This window comes from Kwoniella mangroviensis, assembly GCF_000507465.2.
Source record: "Kwoniella mangroviensis CBS 8507 chromosome 1 map unlocalized Ctg02, whole genome shotgun sequence".
NCBI classification, from domain to species: domain Eukaryota; kingdom Fungi; phylum Basidiomycota; class Tremellomycetes; order Tremellales; family Cryptococcaceae; genus Kwoniella; species Kwoniella mangrovensis.
In genome coordinates this window covers 1298084-1313644 of record NW_027062534.1, presented here as the reverse complement: position 1 = coordinate 1313644, position 15561 = coordinate 1298084, and the positions used below count along the sequence as shown (strand labels likewise).

Sequence of the window (15561 nt, the reverse complement as noted above, 5' to 3'; positions counted from 1 at the left end):
CGACGTATCGAATTGAAAACACCATCTTAAGCCATATCTTCTTCCTTCTCTCCCTCACCTTCTGCCTCCTCCATCACTCCCACCTCCCATTCCCCACTTATATCCCACCTTGATCCCTTGGCTCTCGCACTGAGGTACTTCGTAAACTTCATCACTCCGGGATCTCTAAGGACCAACAAGAGTTTGTTGAAACTGACAGGCTGGGTCAGTAACGGTCCATCATCATCATCACCCATCTCCGAATCAGAGTCAAAATCGGATGGTGAGAATTGATCAGGGTCAAATTCAAGTTCAGTCCCATTGATCGATATCGATGGTCCCTGACCATCTTTATCCGCTGTGGCTGCTTCTACCGGGTGAGGTTTCGACTTATCGTGATGGTGGGCATGGTGGGTTTTACCAGACGCTGTAACAGCTTCGACAGGATGTGGTGTGTCAATATGTTCCGTAACAGCCGTAGAAGCTTCCACAGGGAGAACATCTTTCTTCTCCTGGTTAGGAGCGACACTTTCGATAGGACGAACACCCTTGTTTTCTTCAGCTTCTAATTTGGCCAATTTCTTAGCGTGGGAAGATTGGTACACTGCTGGATCTTCACCTTCATCCGGTGCAGCGAGATAACACTCCCACCCTCCGTGATCTACCAAAGTCTCCTCCTCATCCGATCCAGAGGGTACATCGGCCCACCAAGTCGCACCGAACGATACGTCTAATCTGGCATCTCCTTTTCCATCTTCACCATTTGCCAAAGTGTAGTCGAGACCTTTTCGAAATCGTCTACCTTCGGTCCGTCTTCCCAAAGGAGCAAGTGACGAGACAACGGATAACCACGCTCGGAATGCTTCAGAGGGGAAAAGCACTTGGTGTATCGATTGAAACACTGGTGTACTCGTTGAATTACCGGTTAGATTGAGGTATCGATGTTTAGATGCGGGACCTTGGATGACCCATCCGTCACCCTCACCGAGATCCTGAGTGGGGATAAGGTCGTTAGGGTAGTCCCTCTTGTCCACTGACTCAGTCTCAGCTTTCAGCTTAGCAGCGACGGCCGGAGCGAGGAAGTTGTGTAGCACGATTTCCGAAGCCTCAGCGAATTGACCCGAGAGCTTCTCGAGTGTAGGTACAGTGAGGTAAGATGGGGCGATGAAATCGGCTAAGAAGGTGAGGTCGGAGGGCTTTAAGCCTACAGGAGGTTCGGAGGTGTAAGGGGTGAATGGGATGGTGGGAGCAGCGGTCTAGAGAGAATTCGCAATGAGCAGGGCAAGTATGGGCTAGTTGACCCTAACTCACGATCTGAGCCAAGGAACTGAGCTCGGCTTTGAGCTTCTCCCTGTCGAGTGGTTCATAGCCATCTTCACCTTTCGTGGGTCGGTGGAACCTGAGGAGGATGTCAGGCGACTTTCGCTGAGCATGAGCAGAAATCAACTTACCACCCACTAACGCCCATTCTCTGTCTACCTTCGTCAATTATAACTTCCTCGACGGAATGGTAGCTTCTACCGGGTTGTACCTGATGAATGCGGCGAATCAGCTGAAAGCACCCTGAGAAGAGAATTTCCTGACAGCTTACCTCGAAAAACACGATTTGACCCCATTTCACATCAACCTTGGCGACCCGTTTCGTTCCAGGTGGACCGACTTCTTCTCCATTCTCCACTGGGAACAGTTCAAGCGAACCACCCCATTTAGGATCCCAGCCTTTCAAGAATTTGCCATCTGCAGAAGGTGTCAATTCGACATCTGCTTTAGGGGCGTCGAGAGGTGAGTTGGGGAGATAGAGAATGTAGGAGATCAATCGCGTCGAGATTGAATCGTCATGTAGGAGCAGGTGAGATCTAGAGCATGTCGAGAGTGAGCTGGATACTCCCTTACGCATCAGAAGAGATAACTAGCTCACCCAGTGGTATATAAACCCGCAGATAGATCTGTCTTCTTTCCTGACAAGGGTCCACACCCTGTCACCTCTCTGACCAAATTCCTGAATTCTTCGGAATAGAGAGCATTTTTCAGCCTGGTCGTCATAGGTAGAGCCTCGAGCGTCTCATCAGGTAAATGAGCGGGATCCAACGACGATAAATCGGGAGTTTGTTGGATCTGTTGAATTGGTATTGAATCAGTAAACAAACCGTTTGTCCACCGCTAAGAAAGACTAACACTGTAGATATCAGTTTCTTTCTGTTCCCAACCCCATCCTGGATGACTCCCTTCCTCGCCTCTTATCCCGAAGGTCCATGATTCCTCCACAACCGCTTCGAGCTATATTTGAATAAATCAGCTATGTCTCAGATTTGGGAGCATGGGATAGCTCACCAAGTCATCGCTTAGCAGCCCCTCTATCGCAGCATACTTGTAAGGTGTGGCCTGGTTATATCCCTCCCTATACGCATGAACTTGTTGTGGAGTAGGCAAGTTGATCGACTCGTGAAGGTTGGTAGTGGCATCTGCCTTTGCCCTTTTATGTGCCGGTGGTTTATCGGCTGAAGGTGAAGAAGGACGAGGTCGGACTGCAGCTGGCATGACGTGAGAAGTCCTTGTTGTTCCTTTATATAGTATAGTGAGCGAAGGAACAAGTTGGAAAGTGGGATGGGATGAGGGAGTGGTGAAAAGGGTGCTTTGTACGGTGGTGTCGGAACAACTAGGATAACTAGGACAGTGATCGGGTGGACGGTGATTGCAGTTGCAGGTGTCATATCCAAAATTATCACGCTAAAAACGCAATCACCACGTGGGATCAAAACAAAATACAAAAAAGTGATGATGCAACCACTAGACTGCTGGCCGTAACACGAAGAGAGTAAGAGTAAGAGTAAGAGCATCAGGAGCAAGAGGATTTGTTGACAAGTTGAAAAAGAATAGGAAAGAGTCGATAGATAGTACTACCATCGCCATAGATCCGAGCATGAGAAGCTGGGGAGCAGAGAAGATGGAAACACGAGAGCATGAAGAAGACTCACAACCAGTCGCATCTTCCTCCCGAAGCAATTCAATAGTACCTTCTCCCGTCGAAGCCGATTCTGAAGTTCCCGCCAAGGCAGACAGGAAACGATCAAAGTGGGACAATGACGATGAGGTGGAATCACCATTGCCTAGTTCTGCTGTACCAGCTATCAAACGACGATTGATACGACCCAAGAAAATACGTCGGCCTGATGAACCTGATCAACCGGCTTCTCCTCCAACAGCTCATACTCAATCAGAAGTGGATGATACACCTGAAGACAATACCATCATCGCACCTGAACCCATCTCCAATCCTAACCCATCCCCAATCGTCAGACCCCATCGACCCCCTCCTCCTTCGCCCCCCTCTTTCCAGCCCCAGCAAAAGACCTATCTCCGATCAAAATACGCACCTCTCCGTTCCTCTCATCCGCCCTTGATATCCTGTCGATCAGTATTCAACTACACCCGTCTAAATCATATCGAAGAAGGTACCTATGGTGTAGTCTTCCGAGCGAGATGTAACGATACGAAACAGATATACGCCTTGAAGAAGCTCAAGCTCGACGAAGAAAAACAGGGCTTTCCCATAACGAGTTTAAGGGAGGTTATGGCTCTGATGCAAGCTGGAGAACATCCCAATGTGGTTGGTGTGAGGGAAATTGTAGTGGGTGACACACTCAATCAGTAAGTGAAATATCTCGGTATATAATGAATTGATATTGATGGATCGACGATAGGGTATTCATAGTTATGCCATTTATAGAACACGATTTGAAGACCTTACTAGCCGATATGCCTCATCCATTCTTACAATCCGAGGTGAAGACGATAATGTCCCAATTGTTATCCGCCGTAGCTCACTGTCATGCTAATTGGATTGTAAGTTCAGATGACTGACGAAGAAAAGATCTTATCAGCTGATTGATACAACTATTGATATAGCTACATCGAGATTTGAAAACGTCCAATCTATTGATGAACAACCGAGGTCAAATCAAAGTAGCTGATTTCGGTCTGGCAAGGAAATTCGGTGATCCGTTAGGTGAGATGACCCAGTTGGTAGTCACCCTATGGTATAGGTTGGTCAAGTCATGCCATACATATACATTACAACTGTGACTGAGTTATTCACTGTAGATCCCCTGAACTCCTCCTTGGTGCCAAGGAATATACCACCGCTGTTGATCTATGGTCTATAGGATGTATATTCGCTGAGTTGATGCAGGGTCAACCTTTGTTCCCTGGTAAAGGCGAGATCGATCAGATAAATAGGGTATGTCCACAATCATCTGTTCACATCTAAATTTCTATGAACTTTTCAGCTGATGAATCCACTGCACTGGTAGATATTCCAATTACTCGGTAGACCAAATGACGAACTATGGCCTGAATATTCTTCTTTACCTCTAGTTTCCAAGATCAACCCCATTGGTCCGATGTAAGTACATCTCCAATATTCCTCAGTGTAGTATATAGACTGATTTGCTCAGGTATATGTATAGGTTCTCAACATTAAGACAGAAATTCAAACATCTAACATACGAAGGACACAACCTTCTATCTTCTTTATTATGCTACGATCCAAAAAGGAGGATATCAGCCGAGGAAGCTGGTAAACATCCTTATTTCAGGTAAGTCCGAATTCGGATACAACAAAGTCGGTATGGGCTGACTTGTTCTTGGATATTCAGTGAAAATCCTTTACCGAAACATCCCGATTTATTCGCTTCTTTCCCCTCTCAAGCTGCTGGTGAGAAACGACATAAATCCTTGATTAGTCCTTCAGCCCCAATACGGTTCGATAGGATAGAGAAAGATAATCTAACGGATCTCGAGTCGTTTGTATAAGTGACTTAAGGAATAGTAACAAATTGTTGTTAACATCATCAATATGCATTATGTTGGGCATGTGAACTAAAGCAATGCAACAACAAAGACATAGACGAAGACAAAGACATGGTCAAACACCGAAATACCAAATAACAATCATCACACAAATGCGATCTGACAGCATATTCTGAGGCTAGGGCTCAACAAAACTCGTATCTAAACCATAAGCGAAATCCCAGATATTTATTCTACAATCCAAACCCGTCGAGATGATCTTGGATTTATCACTTGTGACCGAGAAGATCCTACCGGTGTGTGAATCCGATAAATTAATCAGGTGTTGTCCGGATTGACGATTCCATGCCTACATACAGTACACAGAACATCTATCATCAGCATAGCGAATTGACAGGCCCGGTGCAGTGAATGCCACCCACCTTGACTTTCGAATCGTAACTTCCTGAGATTACCACCCTCTCACCTATATGAACCGTTCTGACCAATTCGGTGTGTCCCCTATTCCCACATCTCCTACATCTCTCGAATGAGTGAGAGTCGGTATCGCCAAGATTTGGTCGACTGACCCCAAGGCCAGGTGGACAGACGCATGGAGACCACATCGTATGATCTTCCTTCAGGTATACCAATTTACCATTTATCGGTGTGCGTTGAGGATATTGGACTTTTGATGAAGTATCATTGGAAGAAGTGGTATCAATATCCATTGAATCTTCAATCTTCCGATCTCCATCTCCATCTCCATCTGCTTCGGATAACGTTGAATCCGAATTTACATCCATAATTGAGTCCAAACGCCTCTCGATCAAATGAAACACCTTGATACTAGCATCTGAAGCTCCAGTGACCAAACTCCCTTTCCACCTTTCCCCTTTTTCGAGTAATGGTTCGCAAGATGTCGGTTCAAAAGAGAAATCGATAGATGCTATACCTCTTGAATGAGCTTCTTTGACGAATAGCAATTGACCAGTATGGATCGACCATATTCGTATAGTTTTATCACCAGATGCTGAGATACTACGTATAAAAGTCGAGATGTGATTAGTAATGTATTATTGACCAAAGTCACCAGTGTATCAGAGATGGCTCAGATTGGTTTCACTCACATGTAATCCTCAGTCAAACCCACAGCATTCACTGCGCCTTTATGTGATTGATCATCCGATTCTAACCCAGATCCAGATCCACCAATGACCAACTTCTCTTCGAGTGTATGTATATCAAACAATTTGATCGTTTTATCTAATAACCATGATGATCATCAGCACATCGGTAACTATTGATCAAGCCATTAGCTCACCTTTCGAGCAGGATACCACATAATTATCATTCGCTCTAACACAAAGTACACTATCCTTATGACCTTGCACCATCTTCTCGGGATTGACTGACGAGCTTGCATCTTGATTCTGATCTTCTATGTCCCATAAACAGATCTTGCCGTCACTACCTCCGGATACAGCCATCAACTTATATTTCTCCCTATTCTTCTTTGGTGATCTTGATCCATTCAAGTTGATCCCTTCTATCCCTTTCGTAGGTGATGTAGTAGCTTGGATATCAATAGGCATGGGTACTTTCACAACACAATGAGTTAAGACCGAACCACTGTGTCCCCCTTGGAAGATCCTGATTACTCTAGGTCCCATTGCGGATCCGTTCATACCTATATACCATAATCTCAAAGTCTTATCTCTCGAACCAGTCAATAACCATTCTTTACCTTTTATCGTCGTCGGTGTCGACGTCCGTGTGGGTATCTTCTGTCCAGGCATTAATGGTCCGGGTGATAGTGAAAAGGAATTGCTGGAAGTGGGGGTCGGTTGATGACACTCTATACAATTCATATTCAAATCGAATTTCATCTCGTGATTAATAAGACTTATCGAATAAATCGCTTCTGAATGACCAGGCAATCCACCGTTCTTGACTGATGTGATCATATCAATTGTAAGTGGTTTAGGTACGAAAACCGATTTGTCTTTGTCCAGATTGAACGTGTTGTATTGATGGATTGGTCTAAGAGTTGTCAATCGCCGATTTATAATTTGATGTATGATATATAAATGTTTGTAGTTCGTTTGAGGTTTCGTGGATGGGATAGGTAGATGACTCTGGATTGGCGAAAATGTACCTTTATGTTTATCTTGCCTTTCACCAACTTTCTCTAAGCTCGATATATTATTCAAGGCCAGCTGAGGATGTAGGTAGATAGGTAAAGTACCATCATGCTCTGTCGAACTATTTCGTTCCCATACGTTCTTCCTCAATCCACTTTTCATACCTAATCCCAGTGGATCCAGGTTTGATCGATGGCCATTACCATTTGAAGATTCTATATACCCATACCCAAATCTGTCATCGTACTCTTCTTCCTCCTCTTCATCCCCTTCAGAGGAATGACTGATCTTAGGTTGAGAGAGGATAGAACGAGTGGTCTGGATATCCGACCAAGTGGGTTGAGAAGGTCTGATGGGTGGGGAGGAAGATGCGCATAGCAATGCCCATAAAGCTACAATCAAACGATTGGAATGATCAATCAGCCACTATAAAACATCATGCCAAGTTTCAATGAAAATGCATACATCACTCACACTGCTCCTCAACGATACATCTCCAAGCCTTGCATACCAATCCGCAGTTCAGTACATCGCCGAGGTCCAATTTGGACAGTATCAATATCGAAAGTTCAGGTGGGAGTGACTGAAACCATCAATATCACAGATGATGATTAAGCGACGCAATCTGATCATGATTAGAGGTTATATAGACATGAATACTCACTCCTATGATATCCTTTTGTAAAATCCCATTTAACTGTTCATTCAATCTGATAATCTCATTTCGAGGTAAGGACCATAACAGTTTATCCACCAAATCTGCACATGTAATAGATCTCAGCCACCATATCGTTACATGTATCCTATATGTATATGTACTTACCTCTCTTCACGTCCAAAGGCAATCCCAAAACATTCTTGAATAGTTCTTCCCGTTCGTTCAAGTGCCGCTGCAATGGCTTGGAAGGTGATGTAGCTTTGGATATGAGATTGTACATTTTGTATTGAAGGGTATACACAGCTTAATATTGGACATATGTAAAGTACTTGAATCAACTAGGACAGAGCTGATAGCATTATAGTAATAGTGATGATGATGAATACTGAGTAATCGTATCAGACGAAGATCAACATACGAGATACGGAAATTCAAGTTCTAAACTAACGTTACGACTTTTTAAGGTTGATGATGTCAGGTGGCAAAAAAGGTTAATCTCGAAAATCACAAGTCCCCATCCATCCAAGAACCGAGAGCGACAGTATCATGTCAAACTCTGATCCTATCCTCCTGTCGGACAGATATGCAGCACACACTTGATCATTAATGTAAATATCATGGCATAACATCTCATGACTATCTAGAATAAAGTAAAGTGAAGAACTTCTGAAAACCTATATAAACAACGCTATCCCCCTTTCATGCAAAAGAACATCCAAAGCTTCCGCTTACTTGAAGTTCTTACCGTCAGCCCATTCTTTACCATCAACGACGAGGTCCCAAGCCATGGCACCTTCGAAGAACTTCTTGTCGTCGGCGTTTCCGTCAACGTCAAGCTTCTTGTATGAGTATGATTCCCCTGTAGTCGAGCCAACACCATCAGCATATGCACAATACACTGTTAAATAGGTCCAAGTGTACTCACAATCAGGAGCAACGTTGATGACAGGTTCGATCTCTTGACCTCTGATGATGACAGCACCAGAGATGATGGAGTCATTGGCTTTACCTAAGACACCAACTGAACCGAACAAGTATTTCCGGGAAGCTTCAAGTCTGTTGAAGAATCCACCAACTTGGTTGGAAGACATGAACACCTGAGTGAGCTCTTCGTTGTATTTGAAGTCTACTCTCCAGATGGAGAATCCCTCTCTGTCGAATTTCTCGTAGAACCATTCGAGGGAACCGCCGGCACCTCGAGTATCCAAGTTGGAGTATTGTCTCTTCCACTCTTCCAAATTGAAAGCAGATTTGGGCAAGTCATCCAATGGGTTCTTAACCTTGGGTTCAGCAGGTACTAAAGGCTCTTCCTCTTCCTCGTCGACTTCCTTGGCCTTGGGGGCTTTAGGAGCCTTAGGTTCCTTTGGGGCCTTTTCAGCCTTTGGCTTTTGTTCCTTGGCGGGAGCAGCGGGTGGGGTAACCTTCTCAATGAGGTTGGTAGGGTTGAAGATCTCGAGTAGTTTAGGGTGGTTGACGAAGGTCTCAAAGTATCGGAGAACGTTAGGGATCTTGGCTCGAGCTTCACCGTCGATGACGGTAGCGAAGATTTGAGAAAGAGCGGAAACGACAAAGACATCGGCAAGGGTGATTCGTTCGCCGACTAACCAAGTCTTGGAAGCGAGGATGTTGTCGATGACGGAAAGTCGCTCGTTGATCTTCTTGACAATACCGTCAAAGTTGGGCTTGTTGTAGGGGAGGACACCCATAAGTTGTCGGTTGGCAAGAGATCCAGGGATGAAGAGCTGCAAGAGGGTGGAGGGTTAGTATCTTGTATTTACTATATCTTCAGCTGTGGCAAATCGGACTGACCTCTTGATCAGCGGTACATTGCCATTCGTGGACTTCAACCTTTTGTTTGGGGTCGGAGGGGAGGAGGGTGGAGTTGGCACCGAGTTCGGCGACTATGATCATATAGGTACAGACCAGGTATCAGCTATCTTCTCTTTCCGTGACAGCTGAGAGTTGGTTGTGACACAAAACGCTATACGATAGAAAATTCAGAGGTATGACGGTACCACCCGCCGGAAAATTCTCGACACAGTGTCATTAAGACAGGGATAACTGAGAAGTAAGTCTCATCATTGAAGGGTGTGGTGTAAAAGGAGAAATTTTGATGATTTGTTTTAATGAGGGAAGTTGACTCACGGTATTCGGCAATAGCACCGGACTCTCTAAGAACGGTACCATCCTCAAGTTCAAGGGTGGGGAGGAAACCGAATGGGTTTTTGGCCAAGAACTCTGGGGTCTTCCAGTTGGCTTTCATGTCGAACTTGGAATCCCAGTTGAGCTCTACACCGGCGAGAGCGGCGGCAGCTCGCACTCGTCTAGCTCGGGCGTTTCCTGTGGGCCATGGAGTGGGATTGAGATCATGACAGGCGATCGATTGAGAGTTGAAGGTTGAAGGGGCATTAGGGTTGAATGAAAGTGTCGGGCAAGGGGAAGAAAGGAAGAAGAACGGATCGATCAGCTTCGACTCAAGGTGAACACACCAGATCAAATGAGGAGAATATCAACTCACCAGCAGCACCAGTCAAGGTAGGGGCCATTTTTGATGATATTATATGGTTTTTGATGAAGAAGGAGGAAAGAGAGATGAAAGATGTTCAGTTAATGGTCTGTCATCGACTCGTCGTGATCAGAGCTCCGCTGAAAAAGGTGGATTTCCATGCCATGCAACTTTTTTGACGTCGAAGTACATTTCGCCATACACGGGGTTATCCGGGATTATCGCCAGGACGAAGCAGTGTGGCACCGTACTGTAGGAAGAAGACTGTCAAAGCTATCTCTAATTATCCATGTATCATGAGTGTGATGTAGATGCTGATGCTAACAGATCTCAATGCAACAGGTGAGATTGTGGGCGGTTGAGCGCATTTGCATATATTTATGTAAAGCTATTTATTTATGACGTTTTTAACTATTTTTATCGTTTGAAAACGTCTATGTGATGTTTTTAATCTTGCCGCAACTGATTATTCTATAAATTGATAATGCGGTGAGAAACACACAGTAAAATAGTACAATCCTAATCTGCCAGTATATGAAATTCGACCGTATATTGATTCGAAAGTGACACCGAGAGATAGATAGGGGGTATATGATGGTTGGATGGTGTATATGATAAATGCGGGAATAATCGATCGATGACAATCAAATGAAAGAACCAAAAGCAAAGAGTTTAGGTGATGTAGAGTAAGACAGAACAAGACGAGGAGGAACTCGTACTGATGACAGAGTCATAGGGGAAAAAAAGTAGCAACCAAAATTACACTAAACTACCAAGGACGGAGACACCAACTTAGAAGTTAAGTTGTTTAGGTTGTTCCCATGAGTAAGCGGGGTTACCGAAGTGACCGTAAGCGGCGGTCTTGAGGTATTGAGGTTGTTGGAGGTTGAGGGCCTTGACGATAAGTCCAGGTCGGAGGTCAAAGTTTTGTTGAACGATTTGGACCAATTCAGCATCGCTCTTCTTACCAGTACCGTAAGTGTCAACGAAGATGGAGAGAGGTTCGGCAACACCGATGGCGTAAGAAAGTTGGACCAAAGCTCTTCGGGCGAGACCGGCAGCAACGAGGGATTTGGCGATCCATCGAGCAGTGTAGGCAGCAGATCGGTCTACCTTGGACCAATCTTTTCCTGAGAAGGCACCACCACCGTGAGCACCCCATCCACCGTAGGTGTCAACGATGATCTTTCGTCCGGTCAGACCGGCATCACCTTGAGGTCCACCAATGACGAATCGTCCAGAAGGTTGGATGTGGTAGATGACCTTGTCATCTAACAAGTTCTTAGGGATCACCTTCTTGATGATCTTCTCCAAGATCTCGGATCGGAGATCTTCAGTGGTGATTTCTTCGGCGTGTTGGGTGGAGATAACGACGGTGTCGACTCGGATGGGGATCATAGCTCCATCTTCACCCTTCTTGTATTCAACGGTGACCTGGGTCTTGGAGTCGGGTCTCAACCAACCGAGAGAACCGTCTCGTCGAGCGGCAGCCATGGCAGCGTTGAGCTTGTGGGAGAGCATAATGGTGAGGGGCATCATCTCGGGGGTTTCGTCGGTAGCGTAACCGAACCTATGGTCGCAGGCGTGTCAGCTGAGCTCCACGCAAATCGTGGTGAGAAGCACCCACATGATACCTTGATCACCGGCACCGATCTTCTCGAGAGCACCGTGGTCCAAACCTTGAGCGATATCAGGAGATTGTTGTTCGATGGCAACCAAGACGTTACAGGTCTTGTAGTCGAATCCCTTGTCGGATGAATCGTAACCGATTTGCTTGATAGTGTCTCGGACGACTTTCTGGTAGTCAACTTGAGCCTTGGTGGTGATTTCACCGAAAACCATGATCATACCGGTTTTAGCGGCGGTTTCACAGGCGACCTGTGGAAGTGCATGAGATGTCAGCATTAAATAGAATAGGTATTACAAGTGGAGAGGCATTTGTCGAAGTTCTCCGCGAGGAAGGCGTGTATGTGCTCAATGGAAGAAAGGGAAAAGTATGACACTAGCATAGGAACCTAACTCACCTTGGAGAAAGGGTCTTGGGCAAGACAAGCATCAAGGATAGCATCTGACACTTGATCACAGATCTTGTCTGGGTGACCTTCACCTACGGATTCAGAGGTGAAGAGGAAGCTATTTGGGGATGAGTCGGCCGAAGGAGGGATGGGACGATGAGAGATGAGATGTCATACAGCGATGAGCAGTAGAGGAATGACGGTTGAAGCAAATGAAAGCAAGCACAGTCAGCATAAGTCTTTGACGTCTGTACTAGTACTACCATGCCACTCATCTGCAGAGCACTATCTCCTTATCCTCCAGAATAGCGATGCGATGCGACAAACGTGCGTCTTAACGTCAAGAAGAAAAAACTTCTACTCACTGGCCAGGAGCAAGCTCGGCAGAAGGTCCGTTTCCATTCAATACGCCAGTCATCTTGATTGATCTATGTATGTATATTTTTTTGAGTTTTTCTTAAAATGAAAGAAAACAGAAAGAAAATGGAATATGTAGAATGAAGAAAGTGAAGAATGATAAAATGACGATTGGATTTATGTTGACTCTGGATCGAAAAATCCTTTTTTTGCTATTTAGCTGGCAGAAGAGAAAAAAAAAAATATGAGATACGCACGGTCCGTGTTCGAGTCTAATGGCACGATAGATGCTGATATGGAATGTCCTGTTATGGCGTGATACCAGGGGTAGAAAACGAGAAACCCATTTCAAAGGCAACCCTAGAATCATCATGAACCCTGACTGCATGCAAAGCGGCGATGACCGATCATCATTGTGGCACAACTCAACCGCAACCGAGAGAAGCATTCCATACATAAGACACCCGATACGAAAACTAAGCAGCACTATTTGATCTGAAGAATATGCCTGTACTTGTGTAAAGATCTCATCGTGGGCTATTCCAGAACCAGCAACAAGGAGAATGATCAGTCCGAAGATGATGAATGATGAATGATGAATGATGAATGATGAATGATGAATGATGAATGATGAATGATGAATGATGAATGATGAATGATGAATGATGAATGATGAATGACGAATGAGCACGTCAGTAATGGACGTTCGATCCCAAAGGAGGGTATCAGTCAAGTGTAGCCCTTATACTCACCTCGAGGTAAGGCAGTTCGAGCTATCATAGAAGCATTGATAGAATCAGTACTGCTTTTGCACAGCATTCAACTACGTGAATGTGGTTCACTCACCTTCTCAAATATCTCTTTCTCGCTGTTAACGATAATCTCCTTACCTTCTGCTACCCAGACTACATAGCATGAATGAGAGATCAGCGAAGATGCGTCGCATCGTTTCATAATGGATTTCAGGGAGATGAATTACTTACCACCTTGCTATGTCGTCAGAGAACATGAGACCATATAATTAGTCCAGGATACACGCTAGCAGTTGTGATGACAAAACCACTCACCGACCCCTCAACCCGCTCACCCATTGCATACTCATTCAATGCCCAACCTTTTTGAATTGCCCTGTACCTCAAAGTCTTCATGAGGGTATCATCCCCGGTGTTGCCCAATAACATGTAAGGCAGACTCTCAAGGGGACACAATCGAATATCAACTTGACGGTGGATCGAATTGGGTTGAGGTAATTTAGTCAAAGCGAGGACTTTCTTTTCGCCTATATTGTATGGATATGACAATTGAAGATGTTATCAGTATCATATCGTGACCTCTTGTAGTAGTCTTGGGAGCATCTGCCATCAATGTCACATCCGCTCACCTCTCGAGAACAGTTGATCCTCCTGAATCAACCCATCTCGAATCAAGGCATTCATGACTTTTCCCATAAGACTATCATGCGCATATCCACCTTTCTTCGATTTATCTTCTCGATCTCGTTTGGGATAAGACCTGTATTGACATCAACATCAAGCACGGAACGCAAGTCTTAGTGACTTACTCGTGCCATACGACCATATCAATATCACTACTGACATATTCGCCTCTTCTGTATGATCCCATGATCGCGAAGCCGACTGAAGTGACCAATCGTACTTGTAAGTATTCTTGCTTATTTGAGAAGAAGAAGGTCATTAAATAGAGCATTAACGAGTGGGATCAACTTTGTTCAAAGCATTTTTGATCAATTTCTCAAATTCTTCAACTTCACTTCGAGGAATCATCAGATCCATCTCTTTGTGATATCTGATCGCGAGCTGTATATATTCAGAGTCGAGTATGAGTCAATACGGTATTCTCATATTTCTTTTACCTCTTGTTCCAGAACCGAAACAATGCTTACCTTCTGAGCATCAGATACTTTCCTACCATATTCTTTGTCCTTGGCGTTCAAAAGATCTTCCAATGTTCTCGCCCCATTATCAACACTGAGAATTAGATCAATGATATTCTTAGTTAGCCGTCCGGTGTATATGTGTGTATCATATCGAATTGGAAAGGCGATTGATATTTATACTCTACTTACTAAGTTTGAGCTTTGATTTTACCGAATCCATGTACTCTATTAATCTTCACCATAGCTTTCCATTTTTCATCTAATCCTTCTAATTCCGGTACGAGACCATGTTCGATTATATCTCTCATCAATCGCCATGTGACACCGTTCTGAAGGGTACCATTAGACCAAGAATGTAAATCACATTTTTAATCTGGAATGAATGAAGGTCAGACGATATGTGAGAAAGAGTTCGGTGGAACGTTGGATGGTAGGATGTACGAAAAGTACTAATGAGAACGGACTCACCTCATCAGATAAGACACTTTCAATATCCTTCAGTCTCAAAGACGGTCTACTGATCCCACCATCAGGTCCAGCTAAGAGCGAGATCGATCTTAACGCATCTCTATAATCCGTTGATTCTTTAGGTGCTTGGCAGGATCAGCACTGGAGGCAAGCAAATGCAGTATATTTATGAAAGAAGAAGGCACATTCTTACTCACTTGAAGTCGAAGGCGTAAGTTGTCTCCACGATTGCATATCCCTCAAAGCATCTAACAGTTGCGTGGTAGGTACAGTCATATTGTCGTATTCTATCGACACTCAACCCAACTGCACAGTTAGTAAGACAGTTTTCCTTTTTTCCCATAAATTGGTAAGTGCCTTACCATCACCATAATCCTTCTTTATACCATTCAAGAACTTTACCTTCTGAGTAGGTGAGGGGAGGTCCAAGTAATCTTCTGAAGATGGATCCAACAGCTCCTTATCCTTGGCGGTTGTCTTTTTCTTCAAGGCGGATAAAGAAGTAGTGAACGATCTATCTAGGATCAAACCCGATCCCGAGCTCGATGCTCTTTGAGGGGACGGCAAGACCGTACAGCTAATTCCTGATGGAGTAACACCATTGGACCTGAGTGTTATCGATGGTTGTACTGGAGAATATATACTTTTGGCGAGGAGTACGTTAGACCTTGAAGGCAGTCGGAGTAATCTTGAAGAAGCCATATCTAGAAGTAAGTCTTGAAGTAGAGAGTAAAGTTACGATTCACTCA

General features: G+C 44.5%; 6 protein-coding genes across 6 annotated transcripts; 1 reads left to right on the top strand and 5 right to left on the bottom strand.

Annotated features, from left to right (window-relative positions):
• Window positions 1–26: 26 nt before the first annotated feature.
• I203_105592 (uncharacterized protein) lies at window positions 27–2517 on the bottom strand (the record flags this gene model as incomplete). The annotated part of the gene is made up of 7 exons (XM_019144748.1): window positions 27–1235; window positions 1291–1378; window positions 1431–1510; window positions 1571–1835; window positions 1898–2094; window positions 2155–2256; window positions 2311–2517. The coding sequence occupies 7 exons, from the start codon at window positions 2515–2517 to the stop codon at window positions 27–29; spliced, it is 2148 nt and encodes a 715-aa protein (XP_019006083.1).
• A 382-nt stretch (window positions 2518–2899) lies between these two features.
• Window positions 2900–4791, top strand: I203_105591 (uncharacterized protein; the record flags this gene model as incomplete). Its single annotated transcript, XM_019144747.1, has 7 exons — window positions 2900–3627; window positions 3681–3822; window positions 3886–4022; window positions 4081–4216; window positions 4290–4381; window positions 4446–4574; window positions 4635–4791. 7 exons carry the CDS (start codon window positions 2900–2902, stop codon window positions 4789–4791), a joined length of 1521 nt encoding a protein of 506 aa, XP_019006082.1.
• Window positions 4792–4966: 175 nt separating this feature from the next.
• Window positions 4967–7849, bottom strand: I203_105590 (uncharacterized protein; the record flags this gene model as incomplete). The annotated part of the gene is made up of 7 exons (XM_019144746.1): window positions 4967–5137; window positions 5211–5808; window positions 5898–6033; window positions 6092–7303; window positions 7386–7494; window positions 7576–7670; window positions 7735–7849. 7 exons carry the CDS (start codon window positions 7847–7849, stop codon window positions 4967–4969), a joined length of 2436 nt encoding a protein of 811 aa, XP_019006081.1.
• Window positions 7850–8297: 448 nt separating this feature from the next.
• Window positions 8298–10115, bottom strand: I203_105589 (uncharacterized protein; the record flags this gene model as incomplete). Its single annotated transcript, XM_019144745.1, has 5 exons — window positions 8298–8428; window positions 8495–9311; window positions 9379–9470; window positions 9715–9909; window positions 10088–10115. 5 exons carry the CDS (start codon window positions 10113–10115, stop codon window positions 8298–8300), a joined length of 1263 nt encoding a protein of 420 aa, XP_019006080.1.
• A 752-nt stretch (window positions 10116–10867) lies between these two features.
• Window positions 10868–12508, bottom strand: I203_105588 (S-adenosylmethionine synthase; the record flags this gene model as incomplete). Its single annotated transcript, XM_019144744.1, has 4 exons — window positions 10868–11645; window positions 11703–11953; window positions 12100–12208; window positions 12456–12508. The coding sequence occupies 4 exons, from the start codon at window positions 12506–12508 to the stop codon at window positions 10868–10870; spliced, it is 1191 nt and encodes a 396-aa protein (XP_019006079.1).
• Window positions 12509–12933: 425 nt separating this feature from the next.
• I203_105587 (uncharacterized protein) lies at window positions 12934–15514 on the bottom strand (the record flags this gene model as incomplete). Its single annotated transcript, XM_065517806.1, has 13 exons — window positions 12934–12984; window positions 13200–13220; window positions 13294–13352; window positions 13431–13437; window positions 13515–13726; window positions 13829–13959; window positions 14009–14084; window positions 14159–14264; window positions 14351–14435; window positions 14534–14673; window positions 14813–14928; window positions 15010–15099; window positions 15175–15514. The coding sequence occupies 13 exons, from the start codon at window positions 15512–15514 to the stop codon at window positions 12934–12936; spliced, it is 1434 nt and encodes a 477-aa protein (XP_065373110.1).
• Window positions 15515–15561: the final 47 nt, after the last annotated feature.